Below are 21,073 nucleotides of genomic sequence, written 5' to 3'. Positions count from 1 at the left end.
GTCAGCTGGGTGACTTCGGGCGAGTCACTTCACTTCTCTGGGCCTCAGTTGCCTCATCTGTCAAATGGGGATGAAGACTGGGAGCCCCCCGGGGGACAACCTGATCGCCTTGTAATCTCCCCAGCGCTTAGAACAGTGCTTTGCATATAGTAAGCGCTTAATAAACGCCATCATCATCATCATCAATAAATACGGTTGATGATGATGATGGTGATAACGGCGATGGCGCCTGTTAAGCGCTCACTACGTGCCCGGCGGGGCCTACGCGCCGTGAGCCCGCTGTCGGGTAGGACGTTGCCCCCTTGTCCGTCCCCAGCGCTTAGCACAGCGCTCTGCACACAGTGAGCGCTCACCAAATACGACTGATGACGATGCTGCGAGGGGATCGGGCCGCCCCCCGGCCCTCACCCCCATTTGACAGACGAGGGGACCGAGGCGCGGAGAAGCGGGGCGGCGGCGGACGCGGGGCCGGGACTCGAACCCGCGCCCGCCGGTGGGCCGCAGAGAGACGCCCCCCGGGGAGAAAGAACCAAAAATCCTTGTTTCTCGGGGGGGGGGCCCCCCCCAAGCCGGTTTCTGTACAATATAGAAGACTCTGCTATAGACATTTTGTAGAAAAAGCCGTCACTTGGGCTCCTTGGTGGGCGCGTAGCACAGCTCCAGGGGCCGCGACACCTTCCAGAACTTCTCGTTGACCAGCTCCAGGGTCAGGGAGCCGTTCAGGGTCTAGGGGCGGGGGGTCAGAGGTCAGCGGGGGGCGCGGGGCGTCCCCCCCAGCCCCCCAGCGCGAAGGGGCCCGCTCACCGTGAAGGCCCCCGCGGCCGTGGCGATGTAGATGGTGTACTGCTTCTCGCTCACCCCGTCCAGGCTGGGCAGGGCCCCGGGCTCGGGACCCCCGGGACCCCCGGGCCCCCCGGCCTCCTGCTGCTGCCTCCGCTCCAGGGCGATGCGCAGGGCCAGGTACTTGGACAGGTGGTCCACCGTGGCGTTGCCGGTGGTCTTCACGTACCTGCGGCGGCAGGGGGGGAAGGGGGAGACGGTGGGGTCGGTCGCGGGGTCCCCGGGGACGGGCCTGGACGGTTTACGGGGGTCCCCGGGAAGGAGCGCTTCCGGTTAGCCCCCCAAAGAACGAGCACTTCCGGTTTGGGTGGCGGGGGTCCGCAAGAACGAGCATTGACGGTCACAGGGGGTCCCCGAGAAGGAGCACTTCCGGCTTGGGGGGTGTGGGGGTCCGCAAGAAGGAGCACTTCCGGTTAGCCCCCCAAAGGACGAGCACTTCCGGCTTGGGTGGAGGGGGTCCGCAAGAATGAGCATGAACGGTCAGAGGGGGTCCGCAAGAATGAGCACTTCCGGTTTGGGGGGGGGGGGTCCGCAAGAATGAGCATTAACGGTCAGAGGGGGTCCCCAAGAATGAGCACTTCCGGTTTTTGGGGGGGGGGGGGGTCTGCAAGAATGAGCACTTCCGGTTGGCCCCCCCAAAGAACGAGCGGTTTGGGTGGAGGGGGCCCGCAAGGACGAGCGTGAGCGGTCAGAGGGGGTCCCCCAGAAGGAGCACTTCCGGTTTGGGGGGGGGGGGGTCCGCAAGAACAAGCGTGAACGGTTAGATGGGGGTCCCCGAGAAGGAGCACTTCCGGTTTGGGGGGGTCCACAAGAATGAACACTTCCCGTTGCCCCCGCCAAAATGAGCACTTTCGGTGGAGGGGGTCCTCAAGAACGAGCATTAATGATTAGAGGGGGTCCCCGAGAATGAGTACTTCCGGTTTGGGGGGGGGGGGGGTCCACAACAATGAGCACTTCCCATTGCCCCCCAAAGAATGAGCACTTCCGGTTTTGGGGGGGGGGTCCTTAAGAACGAGCACTTCCCATTGCCTCCCCCCAAAATGAGCACTTCCGGTTTGGGTGGCGGGGGTCCGCAAGAACGAGCATTGACGGTCACAGGGGGTCCCCGAGAAGGAGCACTTCCGGCTTGGGGGGTGTGGGGGGGTCCGCAAGAAGGAGCACTTCCGGTTAGCCCCCCAAAGGACGAGCACTTCCGGCTTGGGCGGAGGGGGTCCGCAAGAATGAGCATTAACGGTCGGAGGGGGTCCGCAAGAATGAGCACTTCCGGTTTGGGGGGGGGGGGGTCCGCAAGAATGAGCATTAACGGTTAGAGGGGGTCCCCAAGAATGAGCACTTCCGGTTTGGGGGGGGGGGGGGTTTCGCAAGAATGAGCACTTCCGGTTAGCCCCCCCAAAGAATGAGCGGTTTGGGTGGAGGGGGTCCGCAAGGACGAGCATGAACGGTCAGAGGGGGTCCCCCAGAAGGAGCACTTCCGGTTTGGGGGGTGTCCCGCAAGAATGAGCACTTCCGGTTGGCCTCCCCAAAATGAGCATTTTCGGTGGAGGGGGTCCTCAAGAACGAGCATTAATGATTAGAGGGGGTCCCCGAGAATGAGTACTTCCGGTTTGGGGGGGGTCCACAACAATGAGCACTTCCCGTTGCCCCCCAAAGAATGAGCACTTCCGGTTTTGGGGGGGGGGGGGTCCGTTAAGAACGAGCACTTCCCGTTGCCTCCCCCCAAAATGAGCACTTCCGGTTTGGGTGGCGGGGGTCCGCCAGAACGAGCATTAACGGTCAGAGGGGGTCCCCGAGAATGAGCACTTCCGGTTTGGGTGGGTGGGAGTCCGCAAGAATGAGCACTTCCGGTTAGCCCCCCAAAGAACCAGCACTTCCGGTTTGGGTGGAGGGGGTCCGCAAGAACGAGCATTAGCAGTCAGAGGGGGTCCCCGAGAAGGAGCACTTCCGGTTAGCCCCCCAAAGGATGAGCACTTCCAGCTTGGGTGGAGGGGGTCCGCAAGAATGAGCATTAACGGTCAGAGGGGGTTCCCAAGAATGAGTACTTCCGGTTTTGGGGGGGGGGGGGTCCGCAAGAATGAGCACTTCCGGTTGGCCCCCCCAAAGAACGAGCGGTTTGGGTGGAGGGGGTCCGCAAGGACGAGCATGAACGGTCAGAGGGGGTCCCCCAGAAGGAGCACTTCTGGTTTGGGGGGGGGGGTCCGCAAGAACGAGCATGAACGGTTAGATGGGGGTCCCCGAGAAGGAGCACTTCCGGTTTGGGGGGGGGGGGTCCACAAGAATGAGCACTTCCTGTTGCCCCCCCCAAAACGAGCACTTTCGGTGGAGGGGGTCCCCGAGAATGAGTACTTCTGGTTTGGGGGGGGTCCACAACAATGAGCACTTCCCATTGCCCCCCAAAGAATGAGCACTTCCGGTTTTGGGGGGGGGGTCCTTAAGAACGAGCACTTCCCGTTGCCTCCCCCCAAAATGAGCACTTCCGGTTTGGGTGGCGGGGGTCCGCCAGAACGAGCATTAACGGTCAGAGGGGGTCCCCCAGAAGGAGCACTTCCGGTTTGCGGGGGGAGTCGGCAAGAATGAGCACTTCCGGTTAGCCCCCCAAAGAACGAGCACTTCCGGTTCGGGTGGAGGGGGTCCGCAAGAACGAGCATTAACGGTCAGAGGGGGGTCCCCGAGAATGAGCACTTCCGGTTTGGGGGGGGGTCCGCAAGAATGAGCACTTCTGGTTGGCCCCCCCAAAGAATGAGCGGTTTGGGTGGAGGGGGTCCGCAAGGACGAGTGTGAGCAGTCAGAGGGGGTCCCCGAGAAGGAGCACTTCCGGTTTGGGGGGGGTCCGCAAGAATGAGCACTTCCGGTTAGCCCCCCCAAAGAATGAGCGGTTTCGGTGGAGGGGGTCCGCAAGAACGAGCATTAACGGTCCCCAAGAATGAGCACTTCCGTTTTTTTTTTTTGGGGGGGGGGGTCCGCAAGAACGAGCACTTCCCGTTGCCTCCCCCCAAAATGAGCACTTCCGGTTTCGGTGGAAGGGGTCCGGAAGAACGAGCATTAACGGTTAGAGGGGGTCCCCGAGAATGAGCACTTCCGGTTGGGGGGGGGCGGTGTCCGCAAGAATGAGCACTTCCCGTTGCTCCCCAAAGAATGAGCACTTCCTGTTGCCCCCCCAAAGAATGAGCACTTCCGGTTTGCCTCCCCCCAAGAATAAGCACTTCCCGGGGGGGTGGGGTCCCCAGGAATGGGCACTTCTGGTTTGGGGGGGAGTCTGCAAGAATGAGCACTTCCGGTTAGCCCCCCCAAGAATGAGCACTTCCGGTTTGGGTGGAGGGGGTCCGCAAGAATGAGCATTAACGGTCAGAGGGGGTCCCCGAGAAGGAGCACTTCCGGTTTTGGGGGACGGTACAATAGAGCAAGCACTTCCCATTGCCCCCCCAAAATGAGCACTTCCGGTTTGGGTGGAGGGGGTCCGCAAGAACGAGCATTAACGGTCAGAGGGGGTCCCCGAGAATGAGCACTTCCGGTTTGGGGGGGGGGGGGTCCGCAACAATGAGCACTTCCCGTTGCCCCCCAAAATGAGCCCTTCTGGTTCCCCCCCCAAGAATGAGCACTTCCAGGTGGGGGGGGTCCCCCCAGGAATGAGCACTTCCGGTTTGGGGGGAGTCCGCAAGAACGAGCACTTCCGGTTAGCCCCCCAAAGAATGAGCACTTCTGGTTTCGGTGAAGGGGGTCCGCAAGAATGAGCATTAACGGTTAGAGGGGATCCCCGAAAACGAGCATTTCCGGTTTTGGGGGGTGTCCCGCAAGAATGAGCACTTCCGGTTAGCCCCCCAAGAATGAGCACTGCCGGTTTGCCCCCCCCCCCAAAGAATGAGCACCTCCGGTTTGGAGGGGGGGGTGCTCAAGAACAAGCATTTCCGGTTTGCCGCCACCCCCCAAGGATGAGCACTTCTGGTTTGGGGGGGGGGGTCCCCAAGAATGAACACTTTCGGCTTGGGGGGGGTCCCCAAGGATGAGCACTTCTGGTTTGGGGGGGGGGTCCCCAAGAATGAACACTTTCGGCTTGGGGGGGGGGTCCCCAAGAATGAGCACCGCCGGTATGGGGGGGGGTTCTCAAGAATGAGCACTTCCGGTTTGCCGCCCCCCCCCCCCCCCCCAAGAATGAGCACTTCTGGTTTGGAGGGTCCCAAGAATGAGCACTTCCGGTTTGCCCCCCCTTCATTCATTCATTCAATTATATTTATTGAGCGCTTACTGAGTAAGCGCTCAGTAAATCACAAACGAATCTGACGGAGGGGGGAAGTGAGCGGTCCACGGCGTCCTCGCCCGAGCGCTCAGTCCAGTGCTCTGCACATGGTAGGTGCTCAATAAAAGATGAACGACTTGGACGGAGGAGGGAAGTGAGCGGTCCACGGGGTCCTCACCCGATCGCTCACTACAGTGCTCCGCACACGGTAGGCGCTCAGTAAATTATGAAGGAATTTGATGGAGGGGGGAAGTGAGCGGTCCACGGTGTCCTCGCCCGAGCGCTCAGTCCAGTGCTCCGCACACGGTAGGTGCTCAATAAATTATGAAGGAATTTGACAGGAGATGGAAGTGAGCGGTCCACGGCGTCCTCGCCAGAGCACTCAGTCCAGTGCTCCACACACGGTAGGTGCTCAATAAATGCGAATGAATCGGATGGAGGAGGGAAGTGAGCGGTCCACGACCTCATCTCCCGAGCGCTCAGTCCAGCGCTCCGCACACGGTAGGTGCTCAATAAAGACGAATGACTTGGACGGAGGAGGGAAGTGAGCGGTCCACAGCGTCCTCGCCCGAGCGCTCAGTCCAGTGCTCTGCACACGGTAGGTGCTCAATAAAAGATGAACGACTTGGACGGAGGAGGGAAGTGAGCGGTCCACGGCGTCCTCGCCAGAGTGCTCAGTCCAGTGCTCTGCACACGGTAGGTGCTCAATAAATGCGAATGAATCGGACGGAGGAGGGAAGTGAGCGGTCCACGACCTCATCTCCCGAGCGCTCAGTACAGCGCTCCGCACATGGTAGGTGCTCAATAAAGACGAACGACTTGGACGGAGGAGGGAAGTGAGCGGTCCACGCCCTCGTCTCCCGGGCGCTCAGTCCAGCGCTCTGCACACGGTAGGTGCTCAATAAATGCTAATGAATCGGATGGAGGGAGGAGGAAAGTGAGCGGTCCACGGTGTCCTCATCTCCTGAGCGCTCAGTCCAGTGCTCCGCACACGGTAGGTGCTCAATAAAAGTGAACAAATTTGATGGAGGAGGGAAGTGAGTGGTCCAGGGCATTCTCGCCCGAGCGCTCAGTCCAGTGCTCTGCACACGGTAGGTGCTCAATAAATGCTAATGAATCGGATGGAGGAGGAAAGTGAGCGGTCCACGGTGTCCTCGCCCGAGTGCTCAGTACAGCGGTCCGCAAACGGTAGGTGCTCAATAAAAACGAACTAATTTGACAGGAGACAGAAATGAGTGGTCCACGGGGTCCTCGCCCGAGCGCCCAGCCCAGCACTCCGCGCATGGCAGGTGCTCAATAAGAATGAGCGGATTTGACGGAGGAGGGAAGTGAGTGGTCCACGGTGCCCTCTCCCAAGCGCTCAGTCCAGTGCTCCGCACACAGTAGGTGCTCAATAAATGCAAATGAATTAGATGGAGGAGGAAAGTGAGTGGTCCACGACCTCATCTCCCGAGCGCTCAGTACAGTGCTCCGCACACGGTAGGTGCTCAATAAATTACGAACGAATCTGAGAGGGGACGGAAACGAGCGGTCCACGGGGTCCTCGCCCGAGCGCTCAGCCCAGCGCTCCACACACGGTAGGTGCTCAATAAAAACGAACGAATTTGACGGAGGAGGGAAGCGAGCGGTCCACGACCTCATCTCCCGAGCGCTCAGTCCAGTGCTCCGCACACGGTAGGTGCTCAGTAAATTATGAACGAATTTGATGGAGGGGGGAAGTGAGCGGTCCACGGTGTCCTCGCCCGAGCGCTCAGTCCAGTGCTCCGCACACGGTAGGTGCTCAATAAAAATGAACAAATTTGACGGAGGAGAGAAGTGAGCGGTCCACGGCCTTGTCTCCCGAGCGCTCTGTCCAGTGCTCCGCACACGGTAGGTGCTCAATAAATTACGAACGAATCTGACAGGGGACGGAAACGAGGGGTCCACGGGGTCCTCGCCCGAGCGCCCAGCCCAGCGCTCCGCGCACGGTAGGTGCTCAATAAAAACGAACGAATTTGATGGAGGAGGGAAGCGAGCGGTCCACGACCTCGTCTCCCGGGCGCTCCGCACACGGTAGGTGCTCAATAAAGATGAACGGACTTGACGGAGGAGGGCGGCGCGAGCCGGGCCCCGGGGGCGCCTCCCCCACTCACCTGGTCTGGCTGTACTGGCCCTTCTCCACCAGGACCGGGTGGGGCCGGAAGACGAGCTCGATCTCGCCGCCGGGCTCCGGGGGGCTGGGGGGGCCGGGCCCGCCGCCGGGCCCGCCGCTCGGGGGGCCCCGGCCGGGGTCCCCCGAGTCCTCGGGGCCGCCCCCGCCGCCGCCCCCGCCGCCGCCCCGGGGCCGCTTCGGGGCCGGGCCGGGGTTCGAATCCGGGCCCGAGTCCGAGCTGAGCTCCTCCCCGTCGGGCTCGGCCTCCCCGTCGGCCTCGGCTTCCCCGTCCCCGCCGCTCAGGGTGGTCGTCTGGTCCGACTCCGGCAGCGCCCGCCGCACACGCTGGGCCCTGGGGCGGAGAGGGCAGGGGTCGGAGGGCAGAGGGCAAAGCCCTCCCATCCCACCCGAGCCCCCCTGCAGCTCCTGCATGCGGACCCGCCCCCCGCCATCCCGCCCCTGCACCGCCTGCGTGCCCACAAACCCCCTCCCGTCCCACCCAAGCCCCCCCTGCAGCTCCTGAAGGCAGCCATGCCGCCCGCCATCCCACCCCTGCACCGCCTGCATGCCCCCAAACCCCCTGCGGTCCCCCCTGTGCCCCCCTACAGCTCCTGCATGCAGACCCGCCCCCCGCCATCCCGCCCCTGCCCCGTCTGCGTGCCCCCAAACGCCCTGCCATCCCACCCCCGCCCCCGCCATCCCACCCCTGCACCGCCTGCATGCCCACAGAACCCCCGCCATCCCACCCCCGCCCCCCGCCATCCCACCCCTGCACCGTCTGCATGCCCACAGACCCCCCGCCATCCCACCCCTGCACCGCTACAGCTCCTGCATGCAGCCACGCCCCCCGCCATCCCGCCCCTGCACCCCTGCATGCCCCCAAACCCCCTGCCGTCCCACCCCCGCCCCCCGCCATCCCACCCCTGCACCCCCTGTATGCCCACAGACCCCCCCCGCCATCCCACCCCTGCACCGTTGCAGCTCCTGCATGCAGGCACGCCGTCCGCCACCCCACCCCTGCACCGCCTGCGTGCCCACAGACCCCCCGCCATCCCACCCCTGCACCGTTACAGCTCCTGCATGCAGACACGCCGTCCGCCATCCCGCCCCTGCACCGTCTGCGTGCCCCCAAACCCCCCGCCATCCCACCCCTGCACCGCCTGCATGCCCCCAAACCCCCCGCCATCCCACCCCCGCACCGCCTGCATGCCCACACACCGTCCACCATCCCACCCCTGCACCATCTGCACGCCCCCAGACCTCCAACCGGTCCCATCCACGGCCCCCCTGCATCTCCCACATGGCCAAAGGCCCCCCCGTCCTCGCCCCCCGCCCCTCGCCCGGCGTACCGATGCATGGCCTGCATGCGCAGCCCCTCCTCGATGCTGGAGCTGAGGGCCTGCTGGTTGTGCAGGCGGCTGAGGCGGACGAGGACGCGGTCCTGGTGGGCCTCGTACTCCTCCCGGCTCGGGTAGATCTTGGAGATGAGGGCGTCGAAGTTGGGGTCCGGGCGCAGCGACCGCTTCGAAACCAGCTTCTTGCGGCAGGTCGGGCACTCCTTGTTCCTGCCGGGAGGTCCGGGGGGTCGTTATGATCATAATAATAATCAGGAGGGCCCTGGTTTTAAGCGCTTACTATGTTCCCAGTGCTGTTCCGAGCGCTGGAGGAGAGACAAGGCCATCGGGTTGTGGGTTATAATAATAATAATAATAATAACGATGGTATGTGTTAGGTGCTCACTATGTGCCGGGCGCTGTTCTAAGCGCTGGGGGAATATATAAGGCCATCGGGTTGTGGGTTATAATAATAATAATAATAACAAGGCATTTGTTAAGCGCTTACTATGCTCCGAGCGCTGTTCTGAGCGCTGGAGGAGAGACAAGGCCATCAGGTTGTGGGTAATTAATAATAATAATGATGATGATGATGGTATATGTTAGGTGCTTACTATGTGCCGGGCGCTGTTCTAAGCGCTGGGGGAAGCTACAAGGCCATCGGGTTGTGGGTTACAATAAGAATGATAACAATAATAATAATAATAATGGCATTTGTTAAGCGCTTACTATGCTCCGAGTGCTGTTCTGAGCGCTGGAGGAGAGACAAGGCCATCGGGTTGTGGGTTATAATAATAATAATAATAATAATAATGATGATGATGGTATGTGTTAGGTGCTTACTATGTACCGAGCGCTGTTCTAAGCGCTGGGGGAAGCTACAAGGCCATCAGGTTGTGGGTTATGATAATAATAATAATAATAATAATAACAATAATAATAATAATAATAACAATAATAATAATGATGATGATGATGGTATATGTTGGGTGCTTACTATGTGCCGGGCGCTGTTCTAAGCGCTGGGGGAAGATACAAGGCCATCAGGTTGTGGGTTATAATAATAATAATAATAACAATAATAATAATAATAATAATGAAGGCATTTGTTAAGCGCTTACTATGTTCCGAGTGCTGTTCTGAGCGCTGGAGGAGAGACAAGGCCATCAGGTTGTGGGTTATAACAGTAATAAGAATAATAATGAGGGCATTTGTTAAGCGCTTACTATGTTCCGAGTGCTGTTCTGAGCGCTGGAGGAGAGACAAGGCCATCAGGTTGTGAGTTATAATAATAATAATAATAATAATAACAATGGTACGTGTTAGGTGCTCACTATGTGCCGGGCGCTGTTCTAAGCGCTGGGGGAAGATACAAGGCCATCAGGTTGTGGGTTATAATAATAATAATGATGATAACAATAATAATAATAACGATGAGGGCATTTGTTAAGCGCTTACTACGTTCCGAGTGCTGTTCTGAGCGCTGGAGGAGAGACAAGGCCATCGGGTTGTGGGTTATAATAATAATAACAACAACGATGGTATGTGTTAGGTGCTCACTATAATAATAAGAATAATAATAATAACAATGGTATGTGTTAGGTGCTCACTATATGCCGAGCGCTGTTCTAAGCGCTGGGGGAAGACACAAGGCCATCGGGTTGTGGGTTATAATAATAATAATGATGATGGTATACGTTAGGTGCTTACTATGTACCGAGCGCTGTTCTAAGCGCTGGGGGAAGCTACAAGGCCATCGGGTTGTGGGTTACAATAAGAACAATAACAATAATAATAACAATAATGGCATTTGTTAAGCGCTTACTATGCTCCGAGTGCTGTTCTGAGCGCTGGAGGAGAGACAAGGCCATCAGGTTGTGGGTTATAATAATAATAATAATAATAATAATGATAATAATAATGATGATGATGGTATGTGTTAGGTGCTTACTATGTACCGAGCGCTGTTCTAAGCGCTGGGGGAAGCTACAAGGCCATCAGGTTGTGGGTTATAATAATAATAATAATAATAATAACAACAATAATAATAATAATAATAACAATAATAATAATGATGATGATGATGGTATATGTTGGGTGCTTACTATGTGCCGGGCGCTGTTCTAAGCGCTGGGGGAAGATACAAGGCCATCAGGTTGTGGGTTATAATAATAATAATAATAACAATAATAATAATAATAATGAAGGCATTTGTTAAGCGCTTACTATGTTCCGAGTGCTGTTCTGAGCGCTGGAGGAGAGACAAGGCCATCAGGTTGTGGGTTATAACAGTAATAAGAATAATAATGAGGGCATTTGTTAAGCGCTTACTATGTTCCGAGTGCTGTTCTGAGCGCTGGAGGAGAGACAAGGCCATCAGGTTGTGAGTTATAATAATAATAATAATAATAACAATGGTACGTGTTAGGTGCTCACTATGTGCCAGGCGCTGTTCTAAGCGCTGGGGGAAGATACAAGGCCATCAGGTTGTGGGTTATAATAATAATAATTATGATAACAATAATAATAATAATGATGAGGGCATTTGTTAAGCGCTTACTACGTTCCGAGTGCTGTTCTGAGCGCTGGAGGAGAGACAAGGCCATCAGGTTGTGGGTTATAATAATAATAATAATAATAATAATAATAATAATGATGATGATGGTATGTGTTAGGTGCTTACTATGTACCGAGCGCTGTTCTAAGCGCTGGGGGAAGCTACAAGGCCATCAGGTTGTGGGTTATAATAATAATAATAATAAAAATAACAATAATAATAATAATACTAACAATAATAATAATGATGATGATGATGGTATATGTTGGGTGCTTACTATGTGCCGGGCGCTGTTCTAAGCGCTGGGGGAAGATACAAGGCCATCAGGTTGTGGGTTATAATAATAATAATAATTATTATTATTATTATTATGACGGCATTTGTTAAGCGCTTACTATGTTCCGAGTGCTGTTCTGAGCGCTGGAGGAGAGACAAGGCCATCAGGTGTGGGTTATAACAATAATAATGAGGGCATTTGTTAAGCGCTTACTATGTTCCGAGTGCTGTTCTGAGCGCTGGAGGAGAGACAAGGCCATCAGGTTGTGGGTTATAATAATAATAATAATAATAATAATGATGATGATGATGGTACATGTTAGGTGCTTACTATGTGCCGAGCGCTGTTCTAAGCGCTGGGGGAAGATACAAGGCCATCAGGTTGTGGGTTATAATAATAATAATGATAATAATGATGACGGTATATGTTAGGCGCTTACTATGCCCGCCGTGGGACAACCCGATCACCTCGTAACCTCCCCAGCGCTTAGAACAGTGCTTGGCACTTAGTAAGCGCTTAATAAATGCCGTCATTAGTATTATTATTATTACTGCAGTACGGGGGCGGAGGCCGGGAGTCCCACGGGGAGGGAGCGGGGGGGCCGGAGGAGGAGGAGGAGGGGGCGGGCGGGATTCGAACCCGGGGCGCGGGGGTCCCCTGACCCGCTGCGGAGGGCGGTGACGATGCAGTCGGAGCAGAAGCGGTGCAGACACTCCTTGGTGGTCATGGTGTTCTTCAGCATGTCCAGGCAGATGGGGCACATCAGCTCCGAGTGCAGGGAGCGAGGCGACACCGCGATCTCCGTCCCGTCCATGATGGCCTCCTGCCGCGGGGCGGGGGGGGGGGGGAGGGGGGAGCGCTCAGCGCGGCGTTCGGCACGTGGCGGGCGCTCAGTACACCGGCGCTCCGTCATCGCCTCGCGGGGACGGGGCGCCGACCGCGTGCGGAGCGCTGGGCGCTCCCGTCCCACCCTTCGTTCGGTCCTTTGTTCCATCGTCTTCATTCGTTCATGCATCTTTATTCATTCACTCATTCATGCAGTCCATCGTCTTCATTCATTCATGCATATTTATTCATTCATGCACTCATTCAATCACTCCACCGTATTGATGGAGTCCAATCCCTGCCCGCCCTGCCCTTCCTTCGTTCATTCACTCCATCGCTCCATCGTCTGCATTCATTCATGCATCTTTATTCATTCACTCATTCACGCACTCCATTGTCTTCATTCATTCATTCATATTTATTCATTCATTCACTCATTGAATCATTCCACCGTATTGATGGAGTCCAATCCCCGCCCACCCTGCCCTTCCTTCGTTCATTCATTCCATCGTCTTCATTCATTCACGTATCTTTATTCATTCACTCATTCATACACTCCATTGTCTTCATTCATTCATGCATTTTTATTCATTCATTCACTCACTGAATCATTCCACCATATTGATGGAGTCCAATCCCCGCCCACCCTGCCCTTCCTTCGTTCATTCATTCCATCGTCTTCATTCATTCATGCATCTTTATTCATTCACTCATTCATGCACTCCATCATCTTCATTCATTCATGCATATTTATTCATTCATTCACTCATTCAATTATTCCACTGTATTGATGGAGTCCAATCCCTGCCCGCCCCGCCCTTCCTTCGTTCATGCACTCCATCGTCTGCATTCATTCATGCATCTTTATTCATTCACTCATTCATGCACTCCATCGTCCGCATTCATTCATGCAGATATTGATTCATTCATTCACTCATTCCACCGTATTGATGGAGTCCAATCCCTGCCCGCCCCGCCCTTCCTTCGTTCATTCTTTCCATCGTCTTCATTCATTCATGTATCTTTACTCATTCATTCATTCATTCCACCATATTGAGGGAGTCCAATCCCTGCCCGCCCTTCCTTCGTTCATTCACTCGTCTGCATTCATTCATGCATCTTTATTTATTCACTCATTCATGCCGTCCATCGTCCGCATTCATTCACGCAGATTCATTCATTCACTCATTCAATTATTCCACTGTATTGATGGAGTCCAATCCCTGCCCGCCCCGCCCTTCCTTTGTTCATTCACTCGTCTGCATTCATTCATGCATCTTTATTCATTCACTCTCATGCATTCCATCATCTTCATTCATTCATGCATATTTATTCATTCATTCAATCATTCCACCGTATTGATGGAGTCCAATCCCTGCCCGCCCCGCCCTTCCTTCATTCATTCACTCCATCGTCTGCATTCATTCATGCATCTTTATTCATTCACTCATTTTTGAACTCCATCGTCTTCATTCATTCATGCACATTTGTTCATTCATTCACTCAATCATTCCACCGTATGGATGGAGTCCAATCCCTGCCCGCCCCGCCCTTCCTTCATTCGTTCATTCATTCCATCGTCTTCATTCATTCATGCAGGTTTCTTCATTCACTCATTCATTCACTCCATCATCTGCATTCATTCATGCAGATTTCTTCATTCACTCATTCATTCAATCAATCATTCCATCATATTGATGGAGTCCAATCCCTGCCCTTCCTTCGTTCGTTCATTCATTCATGCATACTTATTCATTCACTCCATCGTCTGCATTCATTCATAAAGATTTCTTCATTCACTCATTCATTCATTCAATCATTCCATTGTATTGATGGAGTCCAATCCCTGCCCACCCCGTCCTCCCTTCGTTTGTTCATTCATTCCGTCGTCTTCATTCATTCATCTTTATTCATTCTCTCATTCATTCATGCATATTTATTCATTCATTCACTCAATCATTCCATTGTATTGATGGAGTCCAATCCCTGCCCAACCCGCCCTTCCTTCGTCCATTCGTTCCATCCTCTTCATTCATTCATGCATACTTATTCATTCAGTCATTCATTCACTCCATCGTCTGCATTCATTCATAAAGATTTCTTCATTCACTCATTCATTCACTCAATCATTCCATTGTATTGATGGAGTCCAATCCCTGCCCGCCCTGCCCTTCCTTCGTCCATTCGTTCCATCGTCTTCATTCATTCATGCAGACTTACTCATTCACTCATTCATGCATTCCATCGTCTTCATTCATTCATGCAGATTTATTCATTCATTCATTCATATTTATTTTTAGACTGTGAGCCCACTGTTGGGTAGGGACCGTCTCTAGATGTTGCCAACTTGGACCTCCCAAGCGTTTAGTACAGTGCTCTGCACACAGTAAGCGCTCAATAAATACGATTGAGTGAATGAATGAATGAATGAATGAATGAATGAATGAATGAACGATTATTGGTGAGTACGGTGAGGGGGAGAGGGATGGGGCTGCCCGCTCACCGTGATATTGATGATTATTGATTACAGGTGAGCACGGTGAGGACGAGAGGGATGGGGCTGTCCCGATCGTGGCTATATTGATGATTATTGATTATCGGTGAGCAACGGTGAGGGGGAGAGGGATGGGGCTGCCCGATCAAGGTGATATTGATGATTATCGATTACTGGTGAGCAACGGTGAGGGGGAGAGGGATGGGACTGTCCCGAGCATGGTGATATTGATGATTATCGATTATTGGTGATCCCGATCATGGTGATACTGATGACTACCGATTACTAGTAAGCACTGTGAGGACAAGAGGGATGGGGCTGCCCGATCATTGTGATATTGATGATTATCGATTACTGGTGAGCACGGTGAGCGGGAGAGGGATGGGGCTGTCCCAATCATGGCGATATTGATGATTATCAATTACTGGTGAGCAACGGTAAGGGGGAGAGGGATGGGGCTGTCCCAATCATGATGATATTGATGATTATCGATTACTGGTGAGCACGGTGAGCGGGAGAGGGATGGGGCTGCCCGATCATCGTGATATCGATGATTATCGATTACTGATGAGCAACAGTGAGGGGGAGAGGGATGGGGCTGTCCCGATTGTGGCGATATTGATGATAATCGATTACTGGTGATCCTGATCATGGTGATATTGACAACTACCGATTACTGGTGAGCACGGTGAGGACGAGAGGGATGGGGCTGTCCCGATCGTGGTGATATTGATGGTTATTGGGGAGCAGCGGTGAGGGGGAGAGGGATGGGGCTGTCCCGATCGTGGCGATATTGATGATTATCGATTACTGGCGATCCCAATCATCGTGATATTGATGACTATGGATTACTGGTGAGGACAAGAGGGATGGGGCTGTCCCGACCCTGGCGATATTGATGATTATTGACTACTAACGATCCCAACCATCGTGATATTGATGACTATAGATTACTGGTGAGGACAAGAGGGATGGGGCTGTCCCGGTCATGGCGATATTGATGGTTATCGATTACTGGCGATCCCAATCATCGTGATATTGATGACTATGGATTACTGGTGAGGACAAGAGGGATGGGGCTGTCCCGATCGTGGCGATGTTAATGGTTGTCGGGGAGCAACGGTGAGGGGGAGAGGGATGGGGCTGTCCCGATCCTGGCGATATTGATGATTATCGACTACTGGCGATCACAATCATCGCGATATTGATGACTATAGATTACTGGTGAGGACAAGAGGGATGGGGCTGTCCCGATCGTGGCGATGTTGATGGTTGTCGGGGAGCAACGGTGATGGGGAGAGGGATGGGGCTGTCCCGATCGTGGCGGTATTGATGATTATCGATGAGGAGGAGGAGGAGGGCGGCGATGGGACGGCGCATGCGCAGTGCGTGAGGAGGGCGCCCCCTGGCGGACTGACCTGCGGGGTGCGGTGCAGCTCGTACAGGCTCAGCTCCCACGTCTTGCTGGCGCTGGGGGCGGTGGCGGGAGTTGCCATGGCGACGGGGGGCGGGGCCGGCCTGCGCATGCGTGGTGAGGAAATCGTGTCAGTGTGCCACCAGGGGGCGCAGCCTCCCGCAGCCCTCAAGTGGTGACGTCACTTCCCACCACACGCAGTGGGCGGGGCCAAGGGAGCCTGCACAGCCTCGGGCGGCGTGACGTCACTTCCTGACCCCCCGCGTGGTGGGCGGGGCCAAGGGAGCCCCCTCACCCCTCAGGCGATGTTGCTGTATTTATTTATCCTATTTATTTATTTTATTTTATTAGTCTGTTTGGTTTTGTTTTAGACTTTTAGACTGTGAGCCCACTGTTGGGTAGGGACTATCTCTATGTGATGCCAATTTGTACTTCCCAAGCGCTTAGTACAGTGCTCTGCACATAGTAAGCGCTCAATAAATACGATTGATTGATTGATTGATTGATTTTGTTCTCCGTCTCCCCCTTTTAGACTGTGAGCCCACTTTTGGGTAGGGACCGTCTCTCTATGTTGCCAACTTGGACTTCCCAAGCGCTTAGTGCAGTGCTCTGCACACAGTAAGCGCTCAATAAATACGATTGATGATGATGATGATGATGATGTGAGCCCACTGTTGGGTAGGGACGGTCTATGTTGCCAACTTGGACTTCCGAAGCGCTTAGTGCAGTGCTCTGCACACAGTAAGCGCTCGATAAATACGATTGATTGCTTGATTGATTCCTGCCAAGTGCGGTGGGAGGGGTCAAGGGAGGCTGGACCGCCTCAGGGGGCGTGATGTCACTTCCTGCCCCGCGTGGGGGGCGGGGCCAGAGGGGCTACACCTCCCCAGGCCTCACGAAACACCCCCTTAGGCCCCAGGTGGTGTTGACGTCACTTCCTGCCCCGCCCCCTCGTGGAGTGACGTCACTCCCCTGCCCCAAGTGGTGGGCGGGGCCAGAGAGGGGGGTGGGTACAGGGAGGTTGGACCGCCCCAGGCCCCGCCCCTCATGCCTCGGGTGGCGTGACGTCACTTCCTGTCCCGCATGGTGGGCGGGGCCAGAGGGACTGGACCTACCCAGGTCTCGTGACACAACCCCTTAGGCCCCAGGTGGTGTCCACGTCACTTCCTGCCCCCGCCCCTCGTGGAGTGACGTCACTCCCCCACCTCGTGGTGGGAAGGGAAGCCAGACCTCCTCAGGTCCCGCCCCATCACGCCTCTGACAGTGCCGACATCACTTCCTGCCACGTGCACGGTGGGCGGGGCCAAGGGGGGGCTGGACCATCTCGGGCCCCGCCCCCTCACGCCTCAGGCAGCACTGACGTCACTAGTACATTTCTAGCCTATTTATTTTATTCTGTTGGTATGTTTGGTTCTGTTCTCTGTCTCCCCCTTTTAGACTGTGAGCCCACTGTTGGGTAGGGACTGTCTCTATATGTTGCCAATTTGTACTTCCCAAGCGCTTAGTACAGTGCTCTGCACATAGTAAGCGCTCAATAAATACGATTGATTGATTGATTGATTCCCGCCCTGCACAGTGGGCGGGGTCAGGGGAGGCTGGGTTGCCTCGAGCCCCACCCCCTTGCACCTCATGGGGGCGTCGACGTCACTTCCTGTGCCGTGTGGGGGGCGGGGACCAGAGGGGCTGGGCCTCTTGGGCCTCACCCCCAGTGGGGTGACGTCACTCTAAAGCCCGACGCGGTGGGCGTGGCCAGAGAGGGAGGGATCGAGGGAAGCCCCACCCCCTCGCACAGTGACATCACTCTCCCACCCCACGTGCTGGGCATGGCCGGAGAGGGGGTGGGGTTAAGGGAAGCGGGGGGGGGGGGCCCCCTCAGGCCCCGCCCCGCGTGCCTCTGGCAGTGTTGACGTCACTTCCTGCCCCGCGTGGTGGGCGGGGCCAGAGAGGGGGCGGGGCTAGGAGATGGACCTCCCCAGCCCCCCCCACCTCGCATGGGGTCAACGTCACTTCCTGCCCCGCACCTCCCTCCCCGATGACGTCACTCCCCGCCCCTAGCAGTGGGCGGGGACAGAGAGGGGGAGGGGGTCGAAGGCGGCCCTGCCCCCTCTGACGCCACTCATGCGCAGTGACGCCACTCCCACCCCTGCTGTGGGCGGGGCCAGGAAAGGCAGGCCCCGCCCCATGCCGACGTCACTTCCTGCCCCGCCCCTCGCGCGGGTGACGTCACCCCCATGACCCCTCGCGGTGGGCGGGGGCACCGCCCCTCACGCCTCTGACGCCACACCCTCCCCAGCCCACGTGACCAGAGGGAGGCCGACCCTCCACCGAGGCCCCGCCTATTCCCGCCACGGGCTGCGATGACGTCATTCGCACCGCCCACCCGTTGGGCGTAGTCAGAAAGGGGCGTGGCCTGATGTGGAGGCTCCTCCCGCCACGCCTCTCGGCCTGACGTCACGTGAAGGGCGTGGCTTGAAGAGGCGGGGCCGTACGGCTCCCTCGGATGTGACGTCACACGTTAGGCGCGGCATGAAAGGGGCGGGGCCCGCGGGGCCCGCCCTTCCCATTGGCTACGGGCTCAGCCAATGACCCGGGGGAGGTCCTGGAGGGGGCGGGGCCCCCGGCGTCCGCCCTTCCCATTGGCTGCGGCCTCAGCCACTGACCCGGGGGAGGCCCCGGAGGGGGCGGGGCCCACGGCGTCCGCCCTTCCCATTGGCTGCGGGCTCAGCCAATGACCCGGGGGAGGCTCCGGAGGGGGCGGGGCGGGTGGCCCGAGTGGGAGCCAACGGCGTTCGGCGCGGGGGGCGGGGCCTGAGGGGCGCGGCCAATGGCGTGCGTTCCCGCCCCCCCTCGGGTGCCCCCCTTTCCTCCTCACCCCGCCGCCTTGTTTCTTTTCTTTCCTCTTCCTCCTCCCGCCGCCGCCGCCGCCGCCGCCTGGCTTCGGTTCGGGGTTCGAGGTTGCCCCCTGGCGGGGGAGGGGCGGGGCGGGGCGGGGGCCCCCGGGGCCTCAGAGTCCGCCCGCCTTCGCCGCCGCCATGGCCCCGACGCTCCGGACCCACGTCACTTCCGGCTCCCGCCCCGCCCCTCGCGCGCCCGCGTGACCCGCCGCCCCGCCCCGCCCGTTACGCGCCCCACGTGACCGAGGCCGCCCGTCGCTTCGGCCTCCCCGCAATCCCTCACAAACCCCCTTACACCCTCTGACCTTCCCCCCCACAGTCCCCTCACGATTCCCCCACAATCCACCTCACCATTCCCCCACAATCCCCCTCACTCTCCCCCCCACATTCCCCCCCAGTCCCCCTCACTCTCCCCCCTACAGTCCCCCACAATCTCCTTCACTCTGCCCCACACAATCCCCCACAATCCCCCTCACTCTCTCCCCCCACATCCCCCCACAATCCCCCCACATTCCCCCTCACTCTCCCCCCCATTCCCCCACAATCCCCCTCACTCTCCCCCCATTCCCCCACAATCCCCCTCACCATTCCCCCACAGTCCCCCTCACTCTCCCCCCCACATTCCCCCACAATCCCCCTCACTCTCCCCCCCACATTCCCCCACAATCCCCCTCAGCATTCCCCCACAGTCCCCCTCTGTCTCCCCCCCACATTCCCCCCCAATCCCCCTCACCCTGCCCCACACAGTCCCCCACAATCCCCCTCACTCTCCCCCCACATTCCCCCACAATCCCCCTCACTGTCCCCCCCCACATTCCCCCACAATCCCCTTCACTCTCGCCCCCACATTCCCCCTCACTCTCCCCCCCACATCCCCCACAATCCCCCTCACCATTCCCCCACAATCCCCGTCACTGTCCCCCCCACATTCCCCCACAATCCCCCTCACTCTCCCCCCCACATTCCCCCACAATCCCCCTCACTCTCCCCCCCACATTCCCCCACAATCCCCCTCAGCATTCCCCCACAGTCCCCCTCTGTCTCCCCCCCACATTCCCCCCCAATCCCCCTCACTCTGCCCCACACAGTCCCCCACAATCCCCCTCACTCTCCCCCCACATTCCCCCACAATCCCCCTCACTGTCCCCCCCACATTCCCCCACAATCCCCTTCACTCTCGCCCCCACATTCCCCCTCACTCTCCCCCCCCACATCCCCCACAATCCCCCTCACCATTCCCCCACAAATCCCCTCACTCTGCCCCCCACAATCCCCCTCACTCTCCCCCCCCACATTCCCCCCCAATCCCCTTCACTCTGCCCCACACAGTCCCCCGCAATCCCCCTCACTCTCCCCGACAATCCCCGTCACTGTCCCCCCCACATTCCCCCACAATCCCCCTCACTCTCCCCCCCACATTCCCCCACAGTCCCCTCACGATTCCCCCACAGTCCCCCTCACTCTCCCCCCAACAGTCCCCCTCACTCTCCCCCCCACATTCCCCCCAATCCCCTTCACTCTGCCCCACACAGCCCCCCACATTCCCCCACAATCCCCCTCACTCTCGCCCCCACATTCCCTCTCACTCTCCCCCCCCACATTCCCCCACAATCCCCCTCACCATTCCCCCACAATCCCCCTCACTCTCCCCCCACAATCCCCCTCACCATTCCCCCAATCCCCCTCACTCTCCCCCCACAGTCCCCCTCACTCTCCCCCCCCACATTCCCCCACAATCCCCTCACGATTCCCCCGCAATCCCCTTCACTCTGCCCCCCACAATCCCCCACAATCCCATTCACTCTCCCCCATCCCTTGACCTTCCCCCCACAATCCCCCTCACCATTCCCCCCCAGTCCCCCTCACTCTCCCCCGACGATCCCCCTCACAATCCCCCTCACTCTCCCCCCCCAGTCCCCCCGACCATTCCCCCCCACAATCCCCACGCGCCCCACGCGACCCAGGCCGCCTGCCGCCTCGGCCTCGCGGCAATCCCCCACTATCCTCCCCCCACATGCCTCGACCCTCCCCCCCACAATCCCCCTCACTCTCCCCCACACAGTCCCCCTGACCATC

At 57.4% G+C, this 21,073-nt stretch overlaps 1 protein-coding gene across 1 annotated transcript; it reads right to left on the bottom strand.

Annotated features, from left to right (window-relative positions):
* Positions 1–520: 520 nt before the first annotated feature.
* RING1 (ring finger protein 1) lies at positions 521–19,084 on the bottom strand. Its single transcript, XM_038742255.1, has 7 exons — positions 18,976–19,084; positions 16,108–16,207; positions 12,033–12,193; positions 8,552–8,767; positions 7,204–7,554; positions 805–1,009; positions 521–726 (listed from the first exon to the last, which is right to left on the bottom strand). Exons 2-7 carry the CDS (start codon positions 16,183–16,185, stop codon positions 625–627), a joined length of 1,113 nt encoding a protein of 370 aa, XP_038598183.1. The 5' UTR covers positions 16,186–16,207; positions 18,976–19,084; the 3' UTR covers positions 521–624.
* Between the last annotated feature and the right edge of the window lie 1,989 nt (positions 19,085–21,073).

This window comes from Tachyglossus aculeatus, unplaced genomic scaffold, assembly GCF_015852505.1.
Source record: "Tachyglossus aculeatus isolate mTacAcu1 unplaced genomic scaffold, mTacAcu1.pri scaffold_101_arrow_ctg1, whole genome shotgun sequence".
In the NCBI taxonomy this organism is placed as follows: Eukaryota; Metazoa; Chordata; class Mammalia; order Monotremata; family Tachyglossidae; genus Tachyglossus; species Tachyglossus aculeatus.
Note: the sequence above shows the minus strand (reverse complement) of the source record. Positions and strands in the feature narration are given on the sequence as shown.